The 24084-nt window shown below is 46.8% G+C and overlaps 1 protein-coding gene across 2 annotated transcripts in view; it reads left to right on the top strand.

Annotated features, from left to right (window-relative positions):
• Positions 1–23974, top strand: part of FBXO42 (F-box protein 42) — an 80616-nt gene extending 56642 nt beyond the window's left edge. For both annotated transcript variants that reach the window (XM_040987960.1, XM_040987961.1), the window contains exons 5-10: positions 15964–16117; positions 17722–17832; positions 19276–19372; positions 19830–19886; positions 22119–22235; positions 22589–23974. In XM_040987960.1, the coding sequence (XP_040843894.1) occupies positions 15964–16117; positions 17722–17832; positions 19276–19372; positions 19830–19886; positions 22119–22235; positions 22589–23707 (1655 nt within the window). In that variant the 3' untranslated portion in view covers positions 23708–23974. The remainder of the gene's footprint in view (positions 1–15963; positions 16118–17721; positions 17833–19275; positions 19373–19829; positions 19887–22118; positions 22236–22588) is intronic.
• Positions 23975–24084: the final 110 nt, after the last annotated feature.

Raw genomic sequence — 24084 nt, 5'->3', positions numbered from 1 at the left:
CTGGCCCAGGCCTATGTATTGGAGTGGCTGTATACATTTCACCCTTAGGATCTTCTTTCTCATGGGTTTTGTCTTCCTGGTTTCTTCCCTGTTCGTCACAAACAAAATCCCAAGTGATATCTTTTATTATTATTTTTTAATTGGACAGGCAGATATACAGAGAGGAGGAGAAAAAGAGAGGGAGATCTTCCACACGATGATTCACTCCCGAAGCGGCCACAACGGCAGGAGCTGAACCGATCCAAAGCCAGGATCCTGGAGTTTCTTCCAGGTCTACCCATGTGGGAGCAGGGTCCCAAGGCTTTGGGCCATCCTTGACTGCTTTCCCAGGCCACAAGCAGGGAACTGGGTGGGAAGTGGAGCAGCTGGAATATGAACCAATACTCACATGAGATCCTGGTGTGTGCAAGGCCACTAGGATACCACGCCAGGCCTGTCTGTCCATTCTTATATTCACATTTAGTGTATAGGAAAAGAAAGTTCTGGGACCAGCTTTGTGGGTACAGCCAAGTGCTAGTTCATGTCCCCATTGTTCTGCTAATCCAGCCCTCTACTAATGTGTGTGGGGAAGCAGCAGGTGATTGCCTAAGTATTTGGGACATTCACTCAGAGGAGAGATCCAAATGGGGTGCCTGGCTTTGCCCAGCCCTGACTAGTTCAGTCATTGGGAGAGTAAACCAGTAAAATAGATCACTCTGCTCTTTGGCTATGTCTTTTCCTCTTCCTGCTGTTGGACCTTTCGAGTACACACACACACGATGGATATGGGATCATTTTGCTTTGCTTACACCCTTTAAGAATAATGAGCAGCAGAAACTTTGACAGTTCAACAAAAGCCTTACTTATTAGCACTGATTTAAACCCTGGCCACATCTATCCACGATGAAGTGGTTAGCTGATAAATATGCAGAGGAAGTGGAAAAAGCAATTAATGAAGAATTTTATTGGAAAAAGTGAAGAGACAGAAGTTCCAGTCTGATGGGCCAGTAAAGGATGAGAGCCAGTGTATGTTCAGACGAGGTTTAAGGACATGAGTATTGCTCTCCAGTTTCTGTCTTCCCTCTTCTGGGAAAGTGTGGGTGGGAGAGTTTTAGATGTGGAATTTCCCTGAACAAACCCCTCCAGACAATGCCGACCTCCCAGGAGCTTATCTGTTGGAGAAGCGAATGACTCCTTCCTTCGGGAATGGGGGCACCAGCATCTCATATGGGCAGTAGTTCATGTCCTAGCTGCCACCCTTCTGATTCAGCTCCCTACTAATGGTCTGGGAAAGCAGCAGAGGCTGGCTCAAGTCCTTGGGCCCCTGCTGCAGTGTTGGTGGGTAGCAGATACCTGAGCAGTTGGGCCACCACCTGCTGCTTCCAATTGTGTGCAGTAGCAGGAAGCGAAATCTGAAGCAGACCCCTGCCTTCTCAGCAGGCTTTCCACTAAGAGATATAGATATGCTAATGGGCAACTGAACTGCCTCACACTAACTAAAAGAAAGCTGGTATATATGGGGGAAAAGTAGCAAACCAATGAACTAAGATTTTGTTTACTATTTTTTTTTTTAAAGATTTATTTTTTTATTATTTTTTCATTGGAAAGGCGGATATACAGAGAGGAGAGACAGAGAGGAAGATCTTCCGTCCGATGATTCACTCCCCAAGTGAGCGCAACGGGCCGATACTATGCCAATCCGAAGCCAGGAGCCTCTTCTGGGTCTCCCACGTGGATGCAGGTTCCCAAAGCTTTGGGCCATCCTCGACTGCTTTCCCAGGCCACAGGCAGGGAGCTGGAAGGGAAGCGGGGCTGCCGGGATTAGAACCGGCACCCACATGAGATCCCGGGCGTGCAAGGCGAGGACCCCTAACCACTTGCGCCACCGCGCCGGGCCCTGTTTACTATTTTTTAAGATGTATTTTAATTGGAAAAATCAGATTTACAAAAAGAGAGAAAGAGATTTTCCATCTGCTGTTTAATTTCCCAAGTGGCTGCCAATGGCTGGAGCTGAGTTGATCCAAAGCCAGGAGCGAGGAGCCAGAAATCTCCTCCAGGCCCTCTGTTTACTATTTTTAAGACCTATTATTTTTTTCTTATTAATATATATTTTGATTAAAATGATTGTGGAATGTTTGCATATACATCTACCTTTTTCTGTTTTCATAAAAGGGGGAAGCACCCAAAGTCCAGACACTACCTTTATGAGCTAATTCCTCTTTAAAAGGAAAGAAAGGAAAAAAAAGAATCATAGGGGATTTCATTAAAGTCCCTTATCTCTTTCCTGTACGAATTCCTACCTAATCTCAAGGCGTGGTGATTTTTCCTGGTTTCCTCTGGACTGGGAGGTGCCTGCAGCTATGGTGGTCTGAGGACATTGAGAGTAGAGCCAGTGGATTCCCCTAGCAGAAAAAGGAATCCTTCCTGTTTGCAAAATCCAAATCCTAGGATTTTTCCAGAACACTTGTTTTCCTAAGGTGGATGTGCAATCTTCTCTGTTCGAAAGGAGAGTGGGAAAGTTGGCATGGCCCAGAACTGGATAGCCTGTAGTCCTCCAGGGGAGAGAATAAAGAAGACCGTGCTATGGTTCAGTCTGGCTCCTTCCCTTTGCTGCCTGGAATTTTTCTGTTTTGTCACCAGGCCAGGAATTTTGTGACTGGTGACATTGTTTTTCACTTCTAAATGGAGCCACTTGAGAAAGTACCTCCTGATTAGAACTGCAATGAACAAATTATCAGATTAAACTGAGACTCTGGACCTTCTCTTCTCCCAGAGAGGCTGAATCAAAAGACCTCTTGAAATGCCAACCAGGAACTATCACTGGCTTTCTGTTGTTAATGTCTTATGAGAAGTGCTGCCCCATTACCTCAAGTGGTCTTTCATGTCCATCTGTTTATTGCCATGAAAAACAGTGCCCCAATAGAGAATTTCTTTTTTTATGCCTGTGTCATATAGAGTTGTATAGGAGATGCATGTTTCTCATGCCTATTATAAAAATGGGCATTGAATCCCAGTTCATCCCAACCAGCCTTACTATCCAGTCCACAGTGGTGCCATCAGATGCCACCACCTGTCTAGCCATGCATGCACCTGACAGAATCTTCCCCCTGTGTCAGCATCTGCCAGCTGATGCTGTGACAAAGCCCAACTCACCCACACCCTCTCTGGCTTATGCATGTGCCAGAAAATATAGTCAGCCCAGACTGGCTTTTCCCTGATCCAGCTCCCATGTATGTAAGCTATCAGATGTTGTGGCCCTGACCAACTTGGTCTCTCTCCATCACAGCTCTCATGCACACCAGTGGGGGACCCAGTAGGGTCCAGTAGGGGACCCCTGCAGGTCTCCTACTGGATCTGTCTCCAGGTTTCAGATGTGCTGGTTGGGTGCTGCAGCCCAGTTGGGCATAGCCTACCTCACCCTTGGCATTTGTCAGTGAGTGCTGTGGCCTGGTCTGGCCCCACCTACCCCCAGTTGTATCTCACTCCAGTGGGGGCTACAGCCTAGCCCGGCCCTGCCAGCTCCCAGTCCTGGCCCTCATGTGGACTGGCTGGTATTGCGCCCTGACCTGGCCTGACCCATACTCTATTCTGGCACTTGGATTCGCCAGCGGGTGATATGGACTGACCCGGCTTGGTCTGGTCTGCTCCCCATATTGGTTCTTGACCTCACCTGCTGGGATTGTGTCCTTAGGGAGGAGTTCCCCAAGCTTCTCCATCAGGATCCCGATGCTAGATCTCACTCACACTGGTGGGTCCATGGGCTAGCCCTACTTATTCCACCTCCTGTTCTAGCAGGAACAGTGGCCTTTTCTGACCGGCCCTCACCCATTCTGGCTCTTGTTGAGCGCTACAGCCCAGCCAAACCTGGTCCGCACCCAGACACAGCCCATACATGGTTCAGCTGGGCCAGAGACCTAATCTAGCCTGTCCTACACCTATCCTGGTTCTCACGATCACCAGTGGGTACTGGAGTCTAGCCCAGTCTGGCACATCCCAGACCCAGCCCACACTCAAGCCAAGGGATCCAGTCTGTAATCCCCACTCTGGCTCTCACACTCCAATGAGGATCACAACCCGGCCAGGGCATCCCCTTTGCTCCCCAACTAGGCCTGTTTCCGTCCATATCTCACGTGTGTCACTGGTTGCTCTGAACTGGCCTGGCAAAGCTCCTCATCTGTCTTAACCTGTCTTTGGATATTACAAGCTGGCCTGACCTAGCCTGCCCCAGTCCCAACTATCACTAGCAGGTGCTGCAACCTGGCCTTGCTCAGTCTGCTCCCATCCCTGGCTCATGTAAATCAGTAGGTGTGATACCCTAGCCTGGTTTCTGCAGTTGCCAGTGGGCTGAAGTCTGCTTGACCCTGCCTGGTCTGCTCCTTTGCAAAACCAGTCTACCTACTTGCCAATGGATGGGGCTTCCTTGCCTGGCTTGCCCAACCCCTCAGTTTGGAACACATGCTCACCAGTGGGAGCTATGGCCCCGTAGGGGAGTCTCCCAGGTTTCCCCACTCAGACTCAGATCTCACATGCTCCAGCAGGTGCTAGGCCTTTGCCCGGCATAGGCTGCCCTTCCATGTTGGCCTTTGTATGAGCTTGTGAATGTTGCAGGCTGGCCCGCACTACACCCTGTTTTAGGATGCACATGCAGGTGTTGCAGCTTGGACCTGCCCAGCTTATTCTCAGCCCCAGTAGCTGTGAGTGTAGGTGAGTTCCATATTCACACCTAGTTTAGCCGGTCACCACCCCAACTCTTCAGCTAACCAGTGGGACTTGTATTTCCATAGAGTTATGCCTGGTTCTAATCCCGGCAGCCCTGATTCCCACCCAGCTCCCTGCTTGTGGCCTGGGAAAGCATTCAAGGATGGCCCAAAGCCTTGGGACCCTGCACCCATGTGGGAGACCTGGAGGAGGTTCTAGGCTCCTGGTTTCAGATTGGTGCCGTACCAGCCGTTGCGGTCACTTGGGGAGTAGATCATTGGATAGAGGATCTTCCTCTCTGTCTCTCCTCCTCTCTGTATATCTGACTTTGCAATAAAAATAAATAAATCTTTATAAAAAAAAAGAGCAGATGAAAGATAATCAACCAAGTGTCCTTTCTCTAGGAAGTTTGGATAATGTTCCCTTTATAAAGCAACCATCACCAGATGTTGTGGTGACTTAAACTGCCACCCAGAAGCCAGCATTCCATATAAGCACTGGTTCAAGTCCTGGTTGCTCCATTTCCTCCTATTCAGCTCCCTCTGATGTACCTGGGAAAGCAGTGAATGATGGGCTAAGTCCTGGGGTCTTGTCACCCACATGGGAGATGGCGATGGCTGTTGTGGCTATTTAGGTCTGAACCAGTGCATGAAAAGTCAGTTCCTCCCTTTATGGCTTTCCCTCTCTATATAACTGTGTTTCAAATACATACATCTTAAAAATAAATAAAAAGCAAAATCACGTTACAGACCATTCTGGAATTCGGTGAACTAAACTGTGGGTTTTGTCCAGTGTTTTGGATTCATTGATATGCTAGCGATTCCCAAGGTTAAATTTTTCATACTTATGATATTTTCACTTTCAAACTTTCTTTTAAATCCCTAATTCCTAATCATAATATTTATGTTTTTAGAATCTTGGAGAACTGTTAGAGAATCGCTTGTGCTGAAGACATCTTTCTGTCTGTTGGTTCACTCCCCAAATGACCACAGTGGCCACGGCTAGGCCTGACCAAACTGAAGAGTGGCAGAACTCAGATACCTGGCTCTTCCTCTTCTTTCCCAGGCTAGATTAGTGCAGCTAGATCAGAAGCAAAGCATCCAAGTCTTGAACTGGTGCTCTGGTATGGCATCTTGGCATCACAGTAGTACCTTAACCCACTGCCCTATGGTGCCAATCCCAAGAACCAGTAGTTTGAACAGTTTTTTTCCTTTGATTTATTTTGCAGTGTGTGTTCTAGAACCCATAAATGAAGAAATGTTTCTATATTGAAAATGTTTAAGTAGTTCCTTTCAATACCCTTTAAAGCATTTGTCAAACAAAACCCATCTTGAACCCTGATGTCCTTACCCTGCTATCAAAATTAAAGGGTTCATTCATTCATGGACACTGAATATATGCAGAAAAACCTCTGGATAGCTTCAGTGGTTTTTTTTTTTTTTAGATTTATTTATTTTTATTGCAAAGTCAGATATACAGAGAGGAGGAGAGACAGAGAGGAAGATCCTCTATCCAATGATCTACTCCCCAAGTGACCGCAACGGCTGGTACGGCACCAATCTGAAACCAGGAGCCTAGAACCTCCTCCAGGTCTCCCACATGGGTGCAGGGTCCCAAGGCTTTGGGCCATCCTTGAATGCTTTCCCAGGCCACAAGCAGGGAGCTGAATGGGAAGTAGAGCTGCCAGGATTAGAATGGCGCCCATATGGGATCCCGGCATGCTCAAGGCAAGGACTTCAGCTGCTATGTCACCGCACCAGGCCCAGGTTCAGTGTTAAGAGAAAAAAAAAATCCAGCATTTGAACATAAGTCAGAAGGATGAGTGTATCCCCTTTTAGTATAATATTGGAGCATAGTGCAGTAGGCTCATTCAAGGTCTATTAATCTGTCAGAATGTGGTTCTCAAAGTCTAGCCCCCAGACCATCAGTGTCACCTTTTGTTAGAAATGTACATTTAAAAAAAAAAGAAAAAAAGAAATGTACCTTTGGGGCCCAGCACGATAGCATAGTGGTTAAAGTCCTCACCTTACACATGCCAGGATCCCATATGGGCACCGGTTCTAATCCCGGCAGCCCTGCTTCCCATCCAGCTCCCTGCTGTGGCCTGGGAAAGCAGTCAAGGACAGCCCAAAGACTTGGGACCCTGCATCTGCATGGGAGACCCGGAAAGAAGTTCCTGGCTCCTGCTTTCGGATTGGCCCAGCACTGCCCGTTGCGATCACTTGGGTAGTGAACCATCGGACAGAAGATCTTCTCTGTCTTTCTGCCTTTCTGTATATCCGCCTTTCCAATAAAAATAAATAAATCTTTAAAAAAAAAAAAAAAAGAAATGTACCTTTGTCACTGACACAGTGTCGTAACAGACAGATCCTTCACCTGTTGGCACTGGCATCCTATATAGATGCCAGTTCGTGCCCTTGCTGCTCTGCTTCCCATCCAGCTCCTTGCTATGTCTTTGGAAAGCAAGAGAAAATGGCCCACGTCCTTGGGACTCTGCACCCATTTGGGAAACCTGGAAGAAGCTCTTGGCTTTGGATAGGCCCAGCTCTGGCCATCACACTCTCATTTGGAGAGTGAAATTGTGGTTGGTAACTTGCTGTCTGTCTTTCTCCCCCTCTCTCTGTAACTCTGCCTTTCCAAGTAAAAGAAATACATCTTTTTAAAAAAATAAAATAAAGCAAAAGCAAAGGAAAAAATAAAGAAAAAGGAATGTGGCTTTTTGTTAACCAAGAAAATCAGGTCTGTGCTTTAATAAATGCCCCATCTGTTTCTCAGAGAGCTGGTTTGAGAACTGCTACTCTACAGGAATGAATTATACTATTTATAACTAATCAGGGTCTAAGCTTTTCTGTGATAGTGCTGAAAGACAAAGACAGACAGGTCCTGCATCTGCTGGTTCACCTCCAAATGCCTGCACCAGCTGAGCCTGGGCCAGCCCAAAAGCAGCAGCCTGGAACCCAGACTGGCTTTCAGTGTGGTTGGCAGGGACCCAGATCCTTGAGCCATTAGCTGCTAACGCCCAGGTAGATCTAGCCAAGGTTTGAACCCAGGCATTCATTTCACTGCTTGATCTCAATGCCCCGGTGAGTTAACCACGTGCCAAATGCCTACTCCAAAGTTGCCTGTCAGTTGTAGATTTTCGTCTGTACAAAATGCAGTTTCCAGTGACACTTAGAAAGAAGGTGCTTGGATGAAGGCATTTAGCTAGCAGCTGAGTTACCAGTGTCTGGGATGTCCGTGTGGGAGTGACTGGCTTAGTGCACAGCCCCAGCTCCAGCTCCTGCCTTCTGGGACGCAGCAGTGGTGGTGCAGGTGCCACTCCTGTGGGAGACCTGGATTGGATTTACAACTCCTGCTTATTGAAGGCATATATGATACTGATGGGTTATGAACTGACAGTTGGCTATTGCTGGCACTGGCACTAACAGCCACCAGTGTTTTATCTTGTTATCAGTTAGGCTGCTGGTTCTGTATAAATAGAAATCACAATTATGGGAAGTGACATAGAAACTAAACTAGAACTTGGAATGCTTCACATTTTACCAGCTTCTTTGCAAAAGTAAATAAAAACGCCTTGTAGTTCTATCACTGTCTTTCACATATAAAATTTTCTTCTGGTTTCATAGGAACCTTGGGAAGCCTCTGAACCACTTAGCAGTGCTGAAAGAGTGTTATTTCTGCCACGTAGGGAGCTTATCTGATTACCCAGTTTCCCACAGCTGCTTTTTGGTGTGCGTCTTGTTTTGAGATTTGCTTTGTTGGTCCTCTCTGCTGTGGGATGATGAGACCTCTGGAGTGTTTTGGGAACTGATGACAGTTCTGGGCAGGTGTGACCTGAGCGGTGTGTCCGTCCTTTCAGCCTGGGCAGATCTCATCCCATGGTATTTCATGAGTCCTTCAGTGGAAGGACACCCTCCCTCCTCAGGAGTGACACATCGCCAAAACCAGAACTGGCCTCTGTGTTTTTGAAGGAGGCCAAGAAAGATCTGCATGAACTTTTTTTGGTTGTTTTTACGGAAGGGTATTTATTTCTGGTGCCAATCATCCTTCCAAAAGACCAAAACCCCAGATGTTAGCGTGGACATTTGTCATGACAGGGAAGAAACTCTTACATCACCTGCCTCCTAGGTTCAAGTCCCAGCTCCATTTTCTATTCCAAAGTCGGCTAATGCACACCGGGGAGGTGGTGGTGGAAGCCCAGGACGTAGCAGGCACCCGTCCCTATTAGGCACAGGCTTTTAGGAGTTGTCCAGGCTGCACGGTGTTATGAAAGCACTGTGTGAAGAGATATCCTTTTACAGTGAATGCTGAGATTTCCTTTTTTTTTTTTTTAAGTCCAGCATTCTTTTTACTTTTTTAGGATTTATTTATTTTTTTGTTGGAAAAGCAGACATACTGAGAGGAGGAGAGATAGAGAGAAAGATCTTCTGTCCACTGGTTCACTCCCTAAACTACGGCCACAACTGAGCCGATCTGAAGCTAGGAGCCAGGAGCTTCTGCCAGGACTTCTAAGTGGGTGCAGGGTCCCAAGCTTCGGTCAGTCTTCAGCTGCCTTCCCAGGCCATAGGCAGGGAGCTGGATGGGAAGTGGGGCAGCTGGGATTAGAATCAGTGCCTATATGGGATCCTGGCATGTGCAAGGCACTAGACTACCACGCTGAGCCCAAATACTGAAATTTCTTTTTTTATCAGAAGGTCCTTTTATTCCAACATAGTAGGAATGGGAGCACGGATGGAAGGGGTGAAAACTAGAAGGGACATATATCCTGATGCTGAAGTTTTTTAAGATTTAATCCCTGCGGGCAACTGCAAATGTTGTATGACATACCATTCTTTTTCTTCTTCTTCTTCTTTTTTTTTTTTTTAAGATTTATTTATTTTTATTGGAATGGCAGATTTACAGAGAAAAGGAGAGACAAAGATCTTTCATTCACTGCTCATTTCCTAAGTGGCCGCAACTGCTGGTTTGAGGCAATCTGAAGCCAGGAGCTTTTTCCAATCTCCAATCTGGGTGCAGGTCCCAAGGCTTTGGCCCATCCTCGACTGTTCTGTCAGGCCAAGGCAGAGACGGGAGGCAGGATGGGAAGTGGAGCAAAGTCCAAACTTGCACCCATATGATAGACCGCTTGGAAATGGAGGATTAGCCAGTGAAAACGTCATGTTAGCCCGAGTTACCATTGGCTAAATCTTTGTCTTGCATGTGTCAGAATCCCATATGAGCACTAGTTCATGTCCCAGCTGCTCTACTTCTGATTCAGCTTTTTGCTTGTGGCCTGGAAAGCAGTCAAGAATGGCCCAAAGCCTTGTACCCATGTGGGAGACCTGAAAGAAGCTCTTGGCGTCAGATTGGCTCAGCTCTGGCCGTTGTGGCTACTTGGGAAGTGATCCAGCGGATTGAAGATCTTTCTCTCTGCCTCCTCTTCTCTGTAAATCTGCCTTTCCAATAAAAATAAGTCACTGTTGGGAGACCTGCATCCTGGGAAGTGGAGGAACCTTGAGTTCTCGTTTGTCTGCTTCCTACTAACTCACACACTGGGTGGCAGCAGACGACAATCCAGTATCTGTATCCCTGCCAGCCCCACGGGAGGCCTGGAGTGAATGCTGGTTCAGTTTTCAAATGCCGGAGCTGAGACAGTCACAGCCAGGCGTGCATGTGTGTGAGCCATCACCTGCTGGCTCCGAGGATGCACAGTAGACGGAAGCTGGAAGTAGAGCCAGGACTCTGACCCAGGCACCATGACATGATATCCAGACCTTCCAAGTGGCATTTAACTACTTTGCAAAATATTTGCTTCTACGTTTGATTTTAAAAACTAGTATTTCTAGTGTCTCAAATATACATCCACATTTTAGTCTAAAAGTTACCGTACTATTCTGCTGTAGCCTGTTTTGTATTTGTTTTTCCTCCTCTTTTTCCTAGTACTTAAGTCTTACTTGGGTCAGGCCTGGCGTGTAGCCTAGCAGCTAAGGTCCTCTCTTTGAATGTGCCGGGATCCCATATGGACGCTGGTTCATGTCCTGGCTGCTCCACTTCTCATCCAGCTCCCTGCCTGTGGCCTGGGAAAGCAGTGGAGGATGACCCAAAGCCTTAGGATCCTCCCACCTGTGTAGGAGACCTGGAGGAGGTTCTACTCCTGATCTCGGAATGGCGCAGCTTCAACTGTTGCGGCAGCTTGGGGAGTGAATCATTGGATGGAAGATCTTTCTCTCTCCTCCTCTCTGTATATCTGCCTTTCCAATAAAAATAAATAAATCTTAAAAAATAAAAAAAGAGAGAGAGAGACTCTACTTGGGGGTAAAAACCCAAAGTTTTATTTGCATTTTAAATTGGATCAATTTACAAATCGGAATTACTGGTTTTTGTTTTTTTTTTTTTTAATTTCTATTGACTTATTTTAATTTACTTAAAACACAGAGAGTCACACATACAGTCAGACAGATTTGCCATTCACCAGTTAATTCCACAGATGCCCACAGTGGCCAAAGCCAGTAATCTGGAACTCTATCTTTCCATCTTGATCTCTCAGATGTGTTTTAGGGACCCAACCAGGGCCTCCTAGGAAGGGTTAGTAGGAAGCTTGGGCAGAAAGGAAAATCTGAGGCACAAAACATCTCTCTGATGTGAGGTGCAGGTGTTCCACACTGCTGCTTGACTCACTGCACCACAACCCTGCCATAAGAGTAGTGTTTTAACTGGACCACATTGGTTAGACATTCCTGTGGGTCGTAGGCCTAGAGAAGTCACTCAGGGATTCTTCTGCCATGTCTCACGGTGGTTGACGCAGATATGTGCCCAGAGAAGGTGCATTGTAGTCAGCATCTTCTGTCTAGATCTGTGTCTGTGCTGTTTGGAACATCTCTGCAGTAGCTGAGGCCATGGAGTGTTGTCCTTAGGTACTCGTCTCTTCCGTGAGGACTGCTGCCTGCCCCATCACATAAGTTACCCTGGAGTTAGAGTACCAGGAGCACAGTCCTTGGCTCCACCTACCACTGTGTAAGTGGCACCGTTAGAGAGTGCAGAGGCAAGCTTGTGGATCTGTGTGCCCGTGACCCCTTGGTAGGGAGAGCCCGGCTCCCTGCCTGTGTGGGAACTGACACAGCGCTGGGGCTCCTCCTGCTCAAGACCCTCTGGAAAAAGGGGCCTGCTGCTTTATTAAAAATGGTGATTATATGGGGACTGGCTCCCTGGAATAGTAAGCTGGGCTTCTTCCTTTGGCACCGGCATCACATATGAGCAGTGGTTCGAATCATGGCTGCTCCACTTCTGATCCAACTCCCTTCTGATGGCCTTGGGAAGATACAGAGGAAGATTGGGTCCTTGGGCCCCAACACCCATGTAGGAGACACAGAGAAGCCACTTGGCTGCAGCTTTGCGTCAGCTCAGCTCCAACCATTGCTGCCATTTTTGAGAGTGGACCACAAGATCGAAGATTGTCTCTCTGATCTTCCTCTGTGACTGCCTTCCAAATAAAGATAAAATAAATATTCTTCAAATATTATTCAGCTATTAAGAAGAATGAAATTATGCCATTTACAACTAGTCTCAACTAGAGACCATTTTGCTCGGTGAAATGAGTCAATCACAAAAGAACATGTATTCTCTCTTATATAAGGAAACCATCAAAGTGTACCTTCAATAACCTGATCTACACTGGGTTTTGAGTGTATGTGTGTGTGTGTATTTCTTTTTGGAGTGGGGCTGCATCCCATGAGTTTTGATATTTTTGGTTTCGGTTTCATTTATTCCAAATACTTTGTTTTCTCTTGTCAAATTCATCGCTGGCTCATGGATTACACGGTGGCATCATTTTTCCCAGGAGACTTCTGTGTTTCCTTTTTGTCACCCATGTGTTGGTTACTCAGTGGCATGTTTTTTCATGGTGCTGTAATTTGTTGTTGTTGTAGCTGTTGTTCTAATTCATACCAGTTGTTGGCCTTGTTTAATGGCTTCTCATTTGTGGAAATGGAAATGGAGCATACTGGGATCTACCATATCCAGTTGAGGGGGTACAATGCAACATGCATTCCTACTTCCTAGTGAAACTGTTGGGACTGTGTAGACAATGGGATGCCAGACTGTCTGACACTGTCTAACCAGGAATGTCGGGGCACACTTAAATAAGAGACTGATGCAATTATGACTCGTTATGAAGGACTATACTGTTGTAGCAACATGGGGAAAATCTGGGGGGGGGTGGGAGTTTGGGAGAGGAATCCCAAATAAAATAAAATATTCTTCAAAAGTAATGGTTATAATAAAAATGACACCTGGAAATTTAAATAATTTACTTTGGTCTTGAATAAACTAAAAATGATGAGTGAAGTATTGAAAGGAAAATAGCAGTTATTTCAAAGAATAAAAAACTCTTTGGGATTTTTTTTTCTCTAGACTTCTCCAGCCTATGCTGAATTTCCATTTTTTTGAAATTTGCTCCATGTAGCTTGGAGGTCCAGCCTTGGGGAAGCCCTGGCAACTACTGTTATGCAAGGCTCACTGTCTTCTGTGCGCTGCTCCTCCACAGGCAAGCCTTGAGTTCTGGCCTGTTTGTGTTTGCCTGAGGCCTTGATCTGGAGTCCTGGAGGTCTCCATCTCAACACTAGACTCAGTAGGCCCAGCACGATAGCTTAACGGCTTAAGTTCTTGTCTTTGAACAAGGCAGGATCTCATATAGGCGCCAGTTCTAATCCTGGCAGCCCCACTTCCGATCCTGCTCCCTGCTTGTGGCCTGGGAAAGCAGTCGAGGATGGCCCAAAGCTTTGGGTCCTGCACCCATGTGGGAGACGTGGAGGAAGAGGTTCCTGGCTTCAGATCAGCACAGTACTGGCCGTTGTGATCACTTGGGGAGTGAATCATCAGATGGAAGATCCTCCTCTCTGTCTCTCCTCTCTGTATATCTTCCTTTTCAATAAAAATAAATAAATTAAAAAAAAAAAAAACCTAGACTCAGGACAAGTGAGAGCTGTGTCCCTCCTGCCTTCTGACCTTGATTGTCAGTAGCAATTACTTTGGAGTTTCATCCAGGAATAGGAGGAGGGTCAACACATATTGAGCCCTTGCATTTAGGGACAGGCATTTGGCTTGGCGTGGCTTGGCTTGACTTGGCTTGGTAGTTCAGTTGCCACTTCGATGCCCACACCCTGTGTCAGAGTGCCTGATTCAAATCCTGGCTGCTCCATTTCCCGTCCATCTGTCGGCTCTTGCTCACCCTGAGGAACAGCAGATGGTGAGTCAAGTTCAAGTGTTCTCTGCCGCCAGCATGGGAGAGTTCTGGGTTCCTGGCCTCCAGGTGGTCCAGCCTGCCTCTTCAGGATTTTAGAAGATTTCTGTCTCTGCCTCTTCATCTTTCTGCCTTTCAAATGAAAATTTAAAGACAAATAAGTTCTTAAAAGAAAATGTGTTGGGCCTGGTGGCAAGGCCTAGTGGCTAAAGTCCTCGCCTTGAACGCACCAGGATCCCATATGGGCGCCAGTTCCAATCCCAGTGGCTCCACTTCCCATCCAGCCTCCCTGCTTGTGGCCTGGGAAAGCAGTCAAGGATGGCCCAAAGCTTTGGGTTCCTGCACCCACATGGGAAACCTGGAAGAAGTTCCTGGTTCCCAGCTTCGGATTGGCGCAGCACTGGCCGTTGTGCTCACTTCAGGAGTGAACCATCGGATGGAAGATCTTCCTCTCTGTCTCTCCTCCTCTCTGTATATCTGACTTTGTAATAAAAATAAATAAATCTTTGAAAACGAAAGAAAGAAAATGTGTTTACTACATGGAAACTGCCAAGCACCATTGCTCAGCAGCACGTGTTGAGGCCCTGGCTTTTGCTCCTTATGACCTGGTTGCTGATTGGGAGCTGCAGCCCAGCGTCACAAAGCTTTGTACCTCATGTTGTTGGCCCCGGAAAAGGTGAGCATTCCGGTGGCTTCTACTGGGTACATAATGCTTTAGCATGATTACAAAGTCAAACCAACCCAAGCCTAAGCACTTAATGTTTGTAACAGCCTTATGAGATAGATAACTGTTGTTTCTCATTTTAGATGAGCAAATTAAACCTGAAATAAACTGAAAGTAACTTTCTTCTGACTCAGCTTTTTCTGTGTTAATGGTAACAGGTGTCTAAATCAATAATAGTTTTTCTCTGATAACACACTTCTTTTTTCCTTTTTTTTTTTTAAGATTTATTTATTTTTATTGGAAAGGCAGATATACAGAGAGAGAGACAGACAGGAAGATCTTCCATCCAATGGTTCACTCCCCAAGCAGCTGCAACAGTTGAAGCTGAGCCAGTCCAAATCAGGAGCCTAGAACCTCCTCCAGGTCTCCCACACGGGTACAGGGTCCCAAAGCTTTGGTCTATCCTCAACTGCATTTCCAGGCCACAGGCAGGGAGCTAGATGGGAAGAGAGGCGGCCGGGATTAGAACCGGCACCGATATGGAATCCCAGCATGTTCAAGGCGAGGACCTGTCATGCCAGGCCCACTTCTCTTTTCCCAAAAAATATTTCTTGATATGTCTAAAAGGCAGAGTAGCAGAGAGGGAGCGAGGGAGAGTCTTCCATAGGTTGGTTTACTCCCAAATGTCTGCAACAGCCAAGACTGGGCCAGGTAGAACCCAGAAGCCAGAAACAATATCTAAGTCTGCCACGTGGATGATAAGAGCCTACGTGCTTGGGCCATTGTCCATTGCCTTCCCAGACACATGAGCAGGAATGTCAGATAAGAAGCAGCACAGCCAGGATTTGAACCAACACTCAGATATATTTTTTTTAATTTATTTATTTTTATTGGAAAGGTGGATATACATAGAGGAGGAGAAACAGAGAGGAAGATCTTCCATCCGGTGGTTCACTCCCCAAGTGACCGCAACAGTTGGAGCTGAGCCAATCCGAAGCCAGGAGCCAGGAGTTCTTCCAGGTCTCCTACGCAGGTGCAGGGTCCCGAGGATTTGGGCTGTCCTCAACTGCTGTCCCAGGCCACAAGCAGGGAGCTGGATGGGAAGCAGGGCCGCCGGGACCAGAACTGGCGCCCATGTGGGATTCTGGCACTTGCAAGGCGAGAATCTCAATCACTGTACTATCGTGCCGGACCCCCAACACTCAGATATTGACTGTTTGCTCCTCAAGCAGTGGCTTGACTCACCACACCAGAACATCAGCCCCATGACGCCAGTGGTGTCTCTCCCTTGTATTGTTGCTTCCCATCTTGTCATTCTTCCTGAAACAGCAGATGTGTATACAGTCTACCTTTGGATTGTTGTGAGATCTTGATTCCTAACCCTGGTGTTTCTGATTCCTTACAGGGTCCTATCCTTCCCCGAAGGCTGGCGCCACTCTGGTCGTGTACAAGGACTTGCTTGTGCTGTTTGGTGGCTGGACACGGCCAAGCCCCTATCCCCTACACCAACCAGAGAGATTCTTTGATGAAATACATACTTACTCACCCTCTAAAAACTGGTAAGTCTCCAAAATAAATCGCATTAAGCCTGAAAATAATCAATGGATTATCTTTTGATAAAGAATTTGACAAAATTTCCCAGGGAGAAAAAAATGTATGTACATACAGATTTTGCCGACAGTTTCAGATAACTTAGGGTTTCATGAGGATCGCATAACCAAAGAATCCCTATTGAGGGCAGCATTATGGCATAGCAGGTAAAGCTGCTACCTGTGACAGTGGCATCCTATGTGGGCACTAGTTCAAGTCCTGGCTGCTCCACTTCCAGTCTAGCTCCCTGTTGATAGCTTGGGGAAAAGAGTGAAATATGGTTCAAGAAGGAAACCTGGATGAAACTCCTGGCTTCAGCCTGGCCCAGTGTTGGCCACTGCATCCATATGGGGAGTGAACCAGAAGATAGATCTCTGTCTCTTCCTCCCTCTATAACTCTGATTTTCAAATAAAACTGAGGCCAGTGCTGTGGCTTAGCAAGCTAATACTTCACCTGCAATGCTGGCATATCATATGGGAGTTGGTTCGAGTCTTGGCTGCTACAGTTTTGATCCAGCTTCCTGGTTGTAGCCTAAGATGGCTCAAGCTCTTGGGCCATCTCTTTCTTTATCTCCCTTCTCTCTCTGTAAATCTACCTGTCAAAAATAAATAAATCTTTACACAAAACAAAACCCTATTCCAAGCAGGAAAAGCAGAAGAGAGTTATTCCTTTTCAAAATAAATAAATACCCATTGAAGACATAGAGTTTTTTCAGTTTTGGCTGCCAATTCTCCTGGACTGCTATAGATACAGATAATTCCCCACTCCCTGCTGTCTCAGATACATGTTTACATGATGGCAACACCTGTGGCTTGCAATAGAATGCTTGGCATGTGGCTCTTGGCAGCTGCTACTGATGAGAGCCAGAAAGAAAATGTCTGGTAGTCCTCCTTCAGCAAACCAGGCTGATGCAGACAACAAGCTAAGATCTTAGCTCGTGGTGCTGTCTCCTCGTTTCTTCCGTCTCCCAACCATCTCTGTGAGAACTTGAAAGGTGTGCATGCCTTGGACATCCTGCATTTATTATCCTGTCTTCACAAATGGTGATGGGATTGTCATTTGAACTGGATACCTACTTATGGTTTTAACACATAAATGCTCATTAACACACATATTTTGCCTAGAATGTTTATGGGATGTTCTTTTTTTTTTTTTTTTAAAGATTTTTTTTTTTTTTTTTTTTTTTTTTTTCATTGGAAAGGCGGATATACAGAGAGGAGAGACAGAGAGGAAGATCTTCCGTCCGATGATTCACTCCCCAAGTGAGCGCAACGGGCCGATACTATGCCGATCCGAAGCCAGGAGCCTCTTCTGGGTCTCCCACGCGGGTGCAGGCTCCCAAAGCTTTGGGCCGTCCTCGACTGCTTTCCCAGGCCACAGGCAGGGAGCTGGAAGGGAAGCGGGGCTGCCGGGATTAGAACCGGCGCCCATATGGGATCCCGGGCGTGCAAGGCGAGGACTTAACCACTTGCGCCATCGCGCCAGGCCCTATGGGATGTTCTTAACAGGCTCTTTAAACATCTAGAATCACAAGCTTGCTACTGACTTCTTGGTTTCCTCTTTTCATGTTAGGTGGAATTGCATTGTGACAACCCATGGACCACCTCCCATGGCTGGCCACTCCTCCTGTGTCATTGATGATAAAATGATCGTCTTTGGTGGCTCTTTAGGGTCCCGGCAAATGTAAGTATATTCGTTTGCTCTATATTAACCTGAACATATACACTACTAGGAGTAACAGGCCAGAAAGTGAATTTGGTCAGGGTTGGTATTCCTGGGCATATTCTAATGAATGTAGTTAATTAATCTCACCCACACATTTGCTCTTCTGGCCACACACTAGCAAGTTGAAAAACTTGATGGTATGAAATCTTTTGCTATTTGATATATAGTAGGGTGGAGTCTGAACCGTGTCACTGTACCAAGCCTTCAGAAGGCCAGCCTCAGGAAGAAGAGTGGTCTTCCAGCTTGTGCTCCTTGGGAGTTTAGAGAAGGAGACAGGAAGTTAGGACAGGCAGAATTGTGAACTCAGCAAAGGGGGTGGTTTGGGGAGTGGGTAGAAGCCAGAAAAGTGTGTCTGAGGTTACATACTCCCAAGGCTCTTTTCTCCGCCCACTGTTCTCTCCATCTCTGACCAGAACTGGTCAGTTCAGGCCAAAGTCAAGAGCCAGAGCAGTGTGTCTGTATTGTAGTTTACCTGAGTCAGCAGTGCCTGCAGTGGTGGTCGTTTCTCCTATGCTCTCTGAAATGGAAATTGATGCACTCTTAACAATAGAGCCATTCTGGTCCTAGTTGTATCAGCTCAGAGAGTAGCTGTGGGAGCTGCCCTCCCTGTGAGGGGCTTAGGGTTTCGGGACTTGGAGCTGTTACTCCTGGATGCTTATGTGGATTGCCTTAAAGAGGTGAAAGCTGACTACCATTCGGGAACCTGTCCTTGCTGGGCAAGGCCTTGAAGGCTGCAGGTGTCAGTTTGTCCTTGATATGGCTGAACTTTGATTAATCATCATGAAATTATTTTTGTAGTCAAAATCAATGAAACTTTTTACCCCCAGATGATGCTAGAGGTGCTTTTAAATCACCTTTTCTCTTCCTGTGGTTTTGCTTTTGAAAGACTTGACCAGGAGCTATTTCCTGTTACCAGTTAACTTTTACTCAGGTGGTAATGTGTGGCTGCTAAATGATTCAAATGAGGGCTGTGGGTCATTGAGAAGAACAGAGGTTTGGCGGATGGCGGATCTTCCTCTCTCTCTCCGTAAATCTAACCTACCTTTCCAATAAAAATAAATCAATCTAAAAAAAAAGAGAGAGAGAGCGAGCAGAGGGTCTTGAAATGAGTTCAGAGACAACAGGGAGGAGCTGTAAGCACAGCACTTTGCTGAGTGTCTTCTGAAATGTCACTTGTCACTTATTTCAGCCTTTAGATTAGTAGCAGTTTCTATTCTATAGATAAGGGCAACAGAATTAGAGACGTGGAAGAACTAGTTGGATTCCTCAACAATCCTTGTAATCTGAAGTTCCTGAACTCTCAGGCCATCCCTTAAGCTTTCTGCACCTCGGGCTGTGCAAGTGAGCATGGTACAGGTAGAATTCTGCAACCTCCAACTCCCTTCTGTCCTTATTTCACAGGAGCAACGATGTCTGGGTCCTTGACCTCGAGCAGTGGGCGTGGTCCAAGCCGAACATCTCAGGCCCCAGTCCCCATCCCCGAGGTGGCCAATCTCAGGTGCTCAGGAATTAAAATAGCTATTCCACAGACATTGTAGCATCTTTCATTTAGAACGGGAGAGGGAGGAGGGAGTCAGGTAAGATGCCAGTGTGCACCAAGACAAAGAGAATTTACCATTTTGTTTGCTACTTATTTTTCAGCTTCAAATGGGTCATTATTTATAGTGGCTTTAAGTAATGCCTTTCCCCAAACCGTGTATTTTGCTATTTGATTTCTCAAGAGAACTGCGTTTTCTGTGGCTGACACTTTCATGTTAATATGTGATCAGCAAAGAGCGTGTCCATTCAGGTGAATTCTTCGTAATTTGTTCAGTAAGAGCTGATGTGGTTTGGGAAGAATGGGGAAGCACAAGTTATCAAGACACTCTTGGAAGCTGGGGAGGCGGTTTTTGCATAACAGTGAAATCATGTACCTGTATATTTGTAGATTTATTTTACATTTGTTCCCTCTCCAGATTGTCATAGATGATGCAACTATCTTAATTCTTGGAGGGTGTGGTGGTCCCAATGCTGTGAGTATTGCTTATTTGACATTCCCAGATAGATGCTAAATGTTCAAAACTTTGTGTCCCATCTTGTTTAAAAACACATGCAAGACTATTTCCATGTCAGATTTTCTTCTGTATTTGTTTAAAGAGAGAGAGAAACAGACAGACAGACAGATTTCCATCTGCTGGTTCACTAATCAAGTGACCACACTAGCCAGGACTAGGGCAGGCTGAACCATAAACTCTTATCTCCCATGAAGGTGACAGTAACTCAAGTACTTGAATCATTATTTGCTGTTTCCTAAGCTCAGTTTTCAGAACTTGATCAAAAGAGAAATAGCTGTAACTCAGACCAGCATTCCAATGTGGGGTGGAGGGATCCCAAGAAGTGCTTAACCCACTGCTCCATGGTCCTGCTCCCCCACACACTCACACTACTCTTTTATATATATAAAACTTTATTATAAAGAACTAAAAGTGAGTTCCCATGATGGCTAGGATTGATGGCCGGTAGAACTGGGAATGCAGTCAGGGTCTACCCCATGAAGAGTAGAGCCCCAGTCACTGGAGCCATCACCTTTGCCTCCTGGGGTCTGCATGAGCAGGAATCAAGAGCCAGAGCTGGTATCAAATCCAGGACCTCCAGTGTAGAGAGGAGGTCTCTCCACTGGTGCCTGAATCACCAGGCTACACACCTGCTGCCTATGGCCTGTTGATTTTGAGATTTCTTCTCTAATGTGGATATATAGTCATGTATTTTCTGGCCCTTTTCCCCCACTCTTTTCTGAAGTTGCAGAATGATTTTAATTAGACATTTACTTCTTGAATCCTTACGTTCTTCCCCATCCCTACTTCCTCTTTTTTTTTTTTTCTAAGATGTATTTTATTTATTGAAAGTGAGAGAGAGGGAGAGATAGAGATCTTTCATCTGTTGGTTCACTCCATGGAGAGCCACACTGGGACTGAATCAAGAGCCAGAAATTCCATAAGGGTCTTCTGCTTGGGTAGCCGGGTCCTACTTTGTCTTAAGACTGTAAGACTTACTGCTAGGGGCTCATGCAGTCGCTCAACTGGCTAATTCACCTGTAAGTGCCAGCATTTCGTGTGGACGCTGACCGCTCCACTTCCCATCCAGTTCCCTACTTGTGGCCTGCAAAAGCAGTTAAGGATGACCCAAAGCCTTGGAACCCTGCACCCATGTGGGAGAATTGGAATAGGCTCATGGTTCCTGGCCTTGGATTGGCTCAGGTCCAGCCATTGAAACTATTTCTGGAGTGAACCTGCGAATTGAAGCTCTTTGTCTTTCCTTTCTATAAATCTACTTTTACAATGAAAATAAACGAATCTTAAAAGAATAAAACAATACTATCATGTTTTCAAAGGAGAGGGGGCAGTAGAATGAAAAATTGACACAGTAGCCTAATGGCTAAACCCTTGCCTTGCATGCACTGGTTCGTGTCCCAGCTGCTCCACTTCTCATCCAGCTCCCTGCTGGTGGCCTGGAAAGCAGTCAAGGATGGACCAAAGCTTTGGAACCCTGCACCCACTTGGGAGACCTGGAGGAAGCTCCTGGCTTCTGGCTTGAGATTGGTTCAGCTCCAGTCATTGCAGCCACTTGAGGGAGTAAACCAGTAGATGGAAGATCTTTTTATCTGTCTCCTTCTCTCTGTCAATTTACCTTTCCAACAAAATAAATAAAATCTTAAAAAAAAAAAAAAAAAGAAGAAAACAAAAAGCAGGTTGACAGTCGCCACATTTAATGCCAGTTCATGGGTGGGCAGTTGGTTAAGAGTCCCACATCCAGCATCAGAGCGCCTGGCCTCAGTTTTTGGCCTCCGAAGTTCAGTTTTCTCCTGATACAGACCTGGGCAGGCGATGATGATAATTCATGTTAGCACGTTTCTGTCAGCTTGCTGGATACCAGTGGTCTGGGTCAGAACCCGTCTCTGCCTCACAAATAAGTAAGAATACAAAATTCACAGGATAATGGATATTTCTTATCTACCCTCTCCCCTGGCCCACAATGTGCACCTACACACACAACAATGGACACAATTCCATCAGCCCTGCCAGTTTAGTACATCAATGAATGTATGCACAACTGAGTAACTGAGTAACTAACTACATAAATAATGGAAGTTGTATCTCTAAAGAGCCCACATGCTTTGTGGGCCATGTGGCGCAGCACTGCGACCACGGCTCTGTGTGGAACACGTACCGCCCCCCCAAGTCCTGTTGTTGGTCCTTCTCTTACAGCTGTTCAAGGATGCTTGGTTATTGCACATGCACTCGGGTCCCTGGGCCTGGCAGCCACTCAAGGTAGAAAACGAAGATCATGGGGCCCCCGAACTGTGGTGCCATCCAGCTTGCCGGGTAAGTGGAAAACTGACAGGCTAGTAAAAGAGATCTTCATTGGGAAAACCAATTAAATTTGCCAGATTTCAAAGGAAATTTATACAGAAGTAGGAAGCACCTTGGTGTTACAGAAGAGGTCTTCATGAGTTAATTTCTTTGATGTTTGTCACATGTTTGAGCCACCACCAGTTGGGGAGTCACTAGGTGTGGCTCCTCTCTCACCTTGGAGTACCAATTTGGAGCACCTCTTTGTCTCAAACAGAAAGGGGCCCTCCCCTCCCAACCCCGTTCCATAGACGTAACTGTAATAGTGGCACCTGTCACACAAAAGCATCAGCTGTTCTCATGTTCTCCGCTTCTTGGTCTTCCAGGTGGGACAGTGTGTGGTGGTCTTCAGCCAGGCTCCCAGTGGGAGAGCCCCACTTAGCCCCAGTCTGAATTCTCGCCCATCACCCATCAGTGCCACTCCTCCGGCCCTGGTTCCAGAGACCCGAGAGTACCGCTCCCAGTCGCCAGTGAGGAGCATGGATGAAGCGCCTTGTGTCAATGGCCGCTGGGGGACCCTAAGGCCCAGGGCTCAGAGGCAGACTCCGGCAGGCTCTCGAGAAGGGAGCCTGTCCCCCGCCAGGGGAGATGGCTCACCTGTTCTCAATGGTGGCAGTTTGTCTCCAGGAACAGCTGCTGCTGGCGGCGGGTCTTCCCTGGACAGCCCCCTTCAGGCCCTGTCTCCGAGCACACCATCTGCTGCTGAAGGATACGACCTGAAGATGGGGCTCTCTGCAGGCCCCCGACGAGGGTCACTCCCAGATCAGAAAGATCTGAGACTGGGATCAATTGATCTAAACTGGGACCTGAAACCTGCCTCTACTAGCAATCCCTTGGATGGTGTGGACAACAGGACAGCCGGGGGAGGCGGGAGACACCCTCCGGACCAGACCAATGGTGTGCACACCCCGCCACACGTGGCCAGTGCCCTTGCGGGGGCCGTCTCTCCAGGCACCCTGCGTCGCAGTCTAGAGGCCATCAAAGCGATGTCGTCCAAGGGCCCCTCAGCCTCCGCGGCACTAAGTCCTCCTCTGGGGTCTTCCCCCGGCTCCCCTGGGAGCCAGAACCTGAGCAGTGGTGATATGGTGCCTGTCTCCCGCCCAGGGCCTGCCCAGGGAGATGGACATTCCTTACCTCCCATTGCCCGCCGCCTGGGCCACCATCCTCCCCAGTCCCTGAATGTTGGCAAACCCCTGTACCAGAGTATGAACTGCAAGCCGATGCAGATGTATGTGCTGGACATTAGAGACACTAAGGAGAAGGGGCGGGTCAAGTGGAAAGTGTTCAACAGCACATCTGTGGTCGGTCCTCCTGAAACCAGCCTGCACACGGTGGTGCAAGGCAGGGGTGAGCTCATCATCTTCGGAGGACTCATGGACAAGAAGCAGAATGTGAAGTACTATCCCAAAACAAACGCCTTGTACTTTGTGCGAGCAAAGAGATAGTGTGTTCTAACCCTTCCCTTTCTGTGGCTTTTGATTTGGAATTTTCCAGTGTGCAAGCGTTTGGACTGAGAATTGGGAAAACAAAGAAATTACTCCCATAAACCAAAACTCCAGTTCCCAGTCTCACTCACTCCAGGCTGGGATCAAATCTCCACTAAGAAAAAAAAATATATATATATATAAATATATACATATATATTATATAACCAACTGTTTACAAAAAGGGCGAGATCTCCATCCCGATTCAGATAAAATTGTTGCTGTGTTCCAGCAGAGGCTGTTCTGCCTTTTCCTACTTTGCTGGTAAGAAGACCGAGAAGTTAGGGAACAGACTAACCAACTCATAGCAGTAACTTTCCAAAAAGAAACCCAAGAGC

This window comes from Ochotona curzoniae, unplaced genomic scaffold (genome assembly GCF_017591425.1).
Source record: "Ochotona curzoniae isolate NIBS_2020 unplaced genomic scaffold, NIBS_Ocur_1.0 contig_4792, whole genome shotgun sequence".
In the NCBI taxonomy this organism is placed as follows: Eukaryota; Metazoa; Chordata; class Mammalia; order Lagomorpha; family Ochotonidae; genus Ochotona; species Ochotona curzoniae.
The sequence above is the reverse complement of the archived record's forward strand: the minus strand, read 5'-3'. Positions and strand labels throughout refer to the sequence as shown.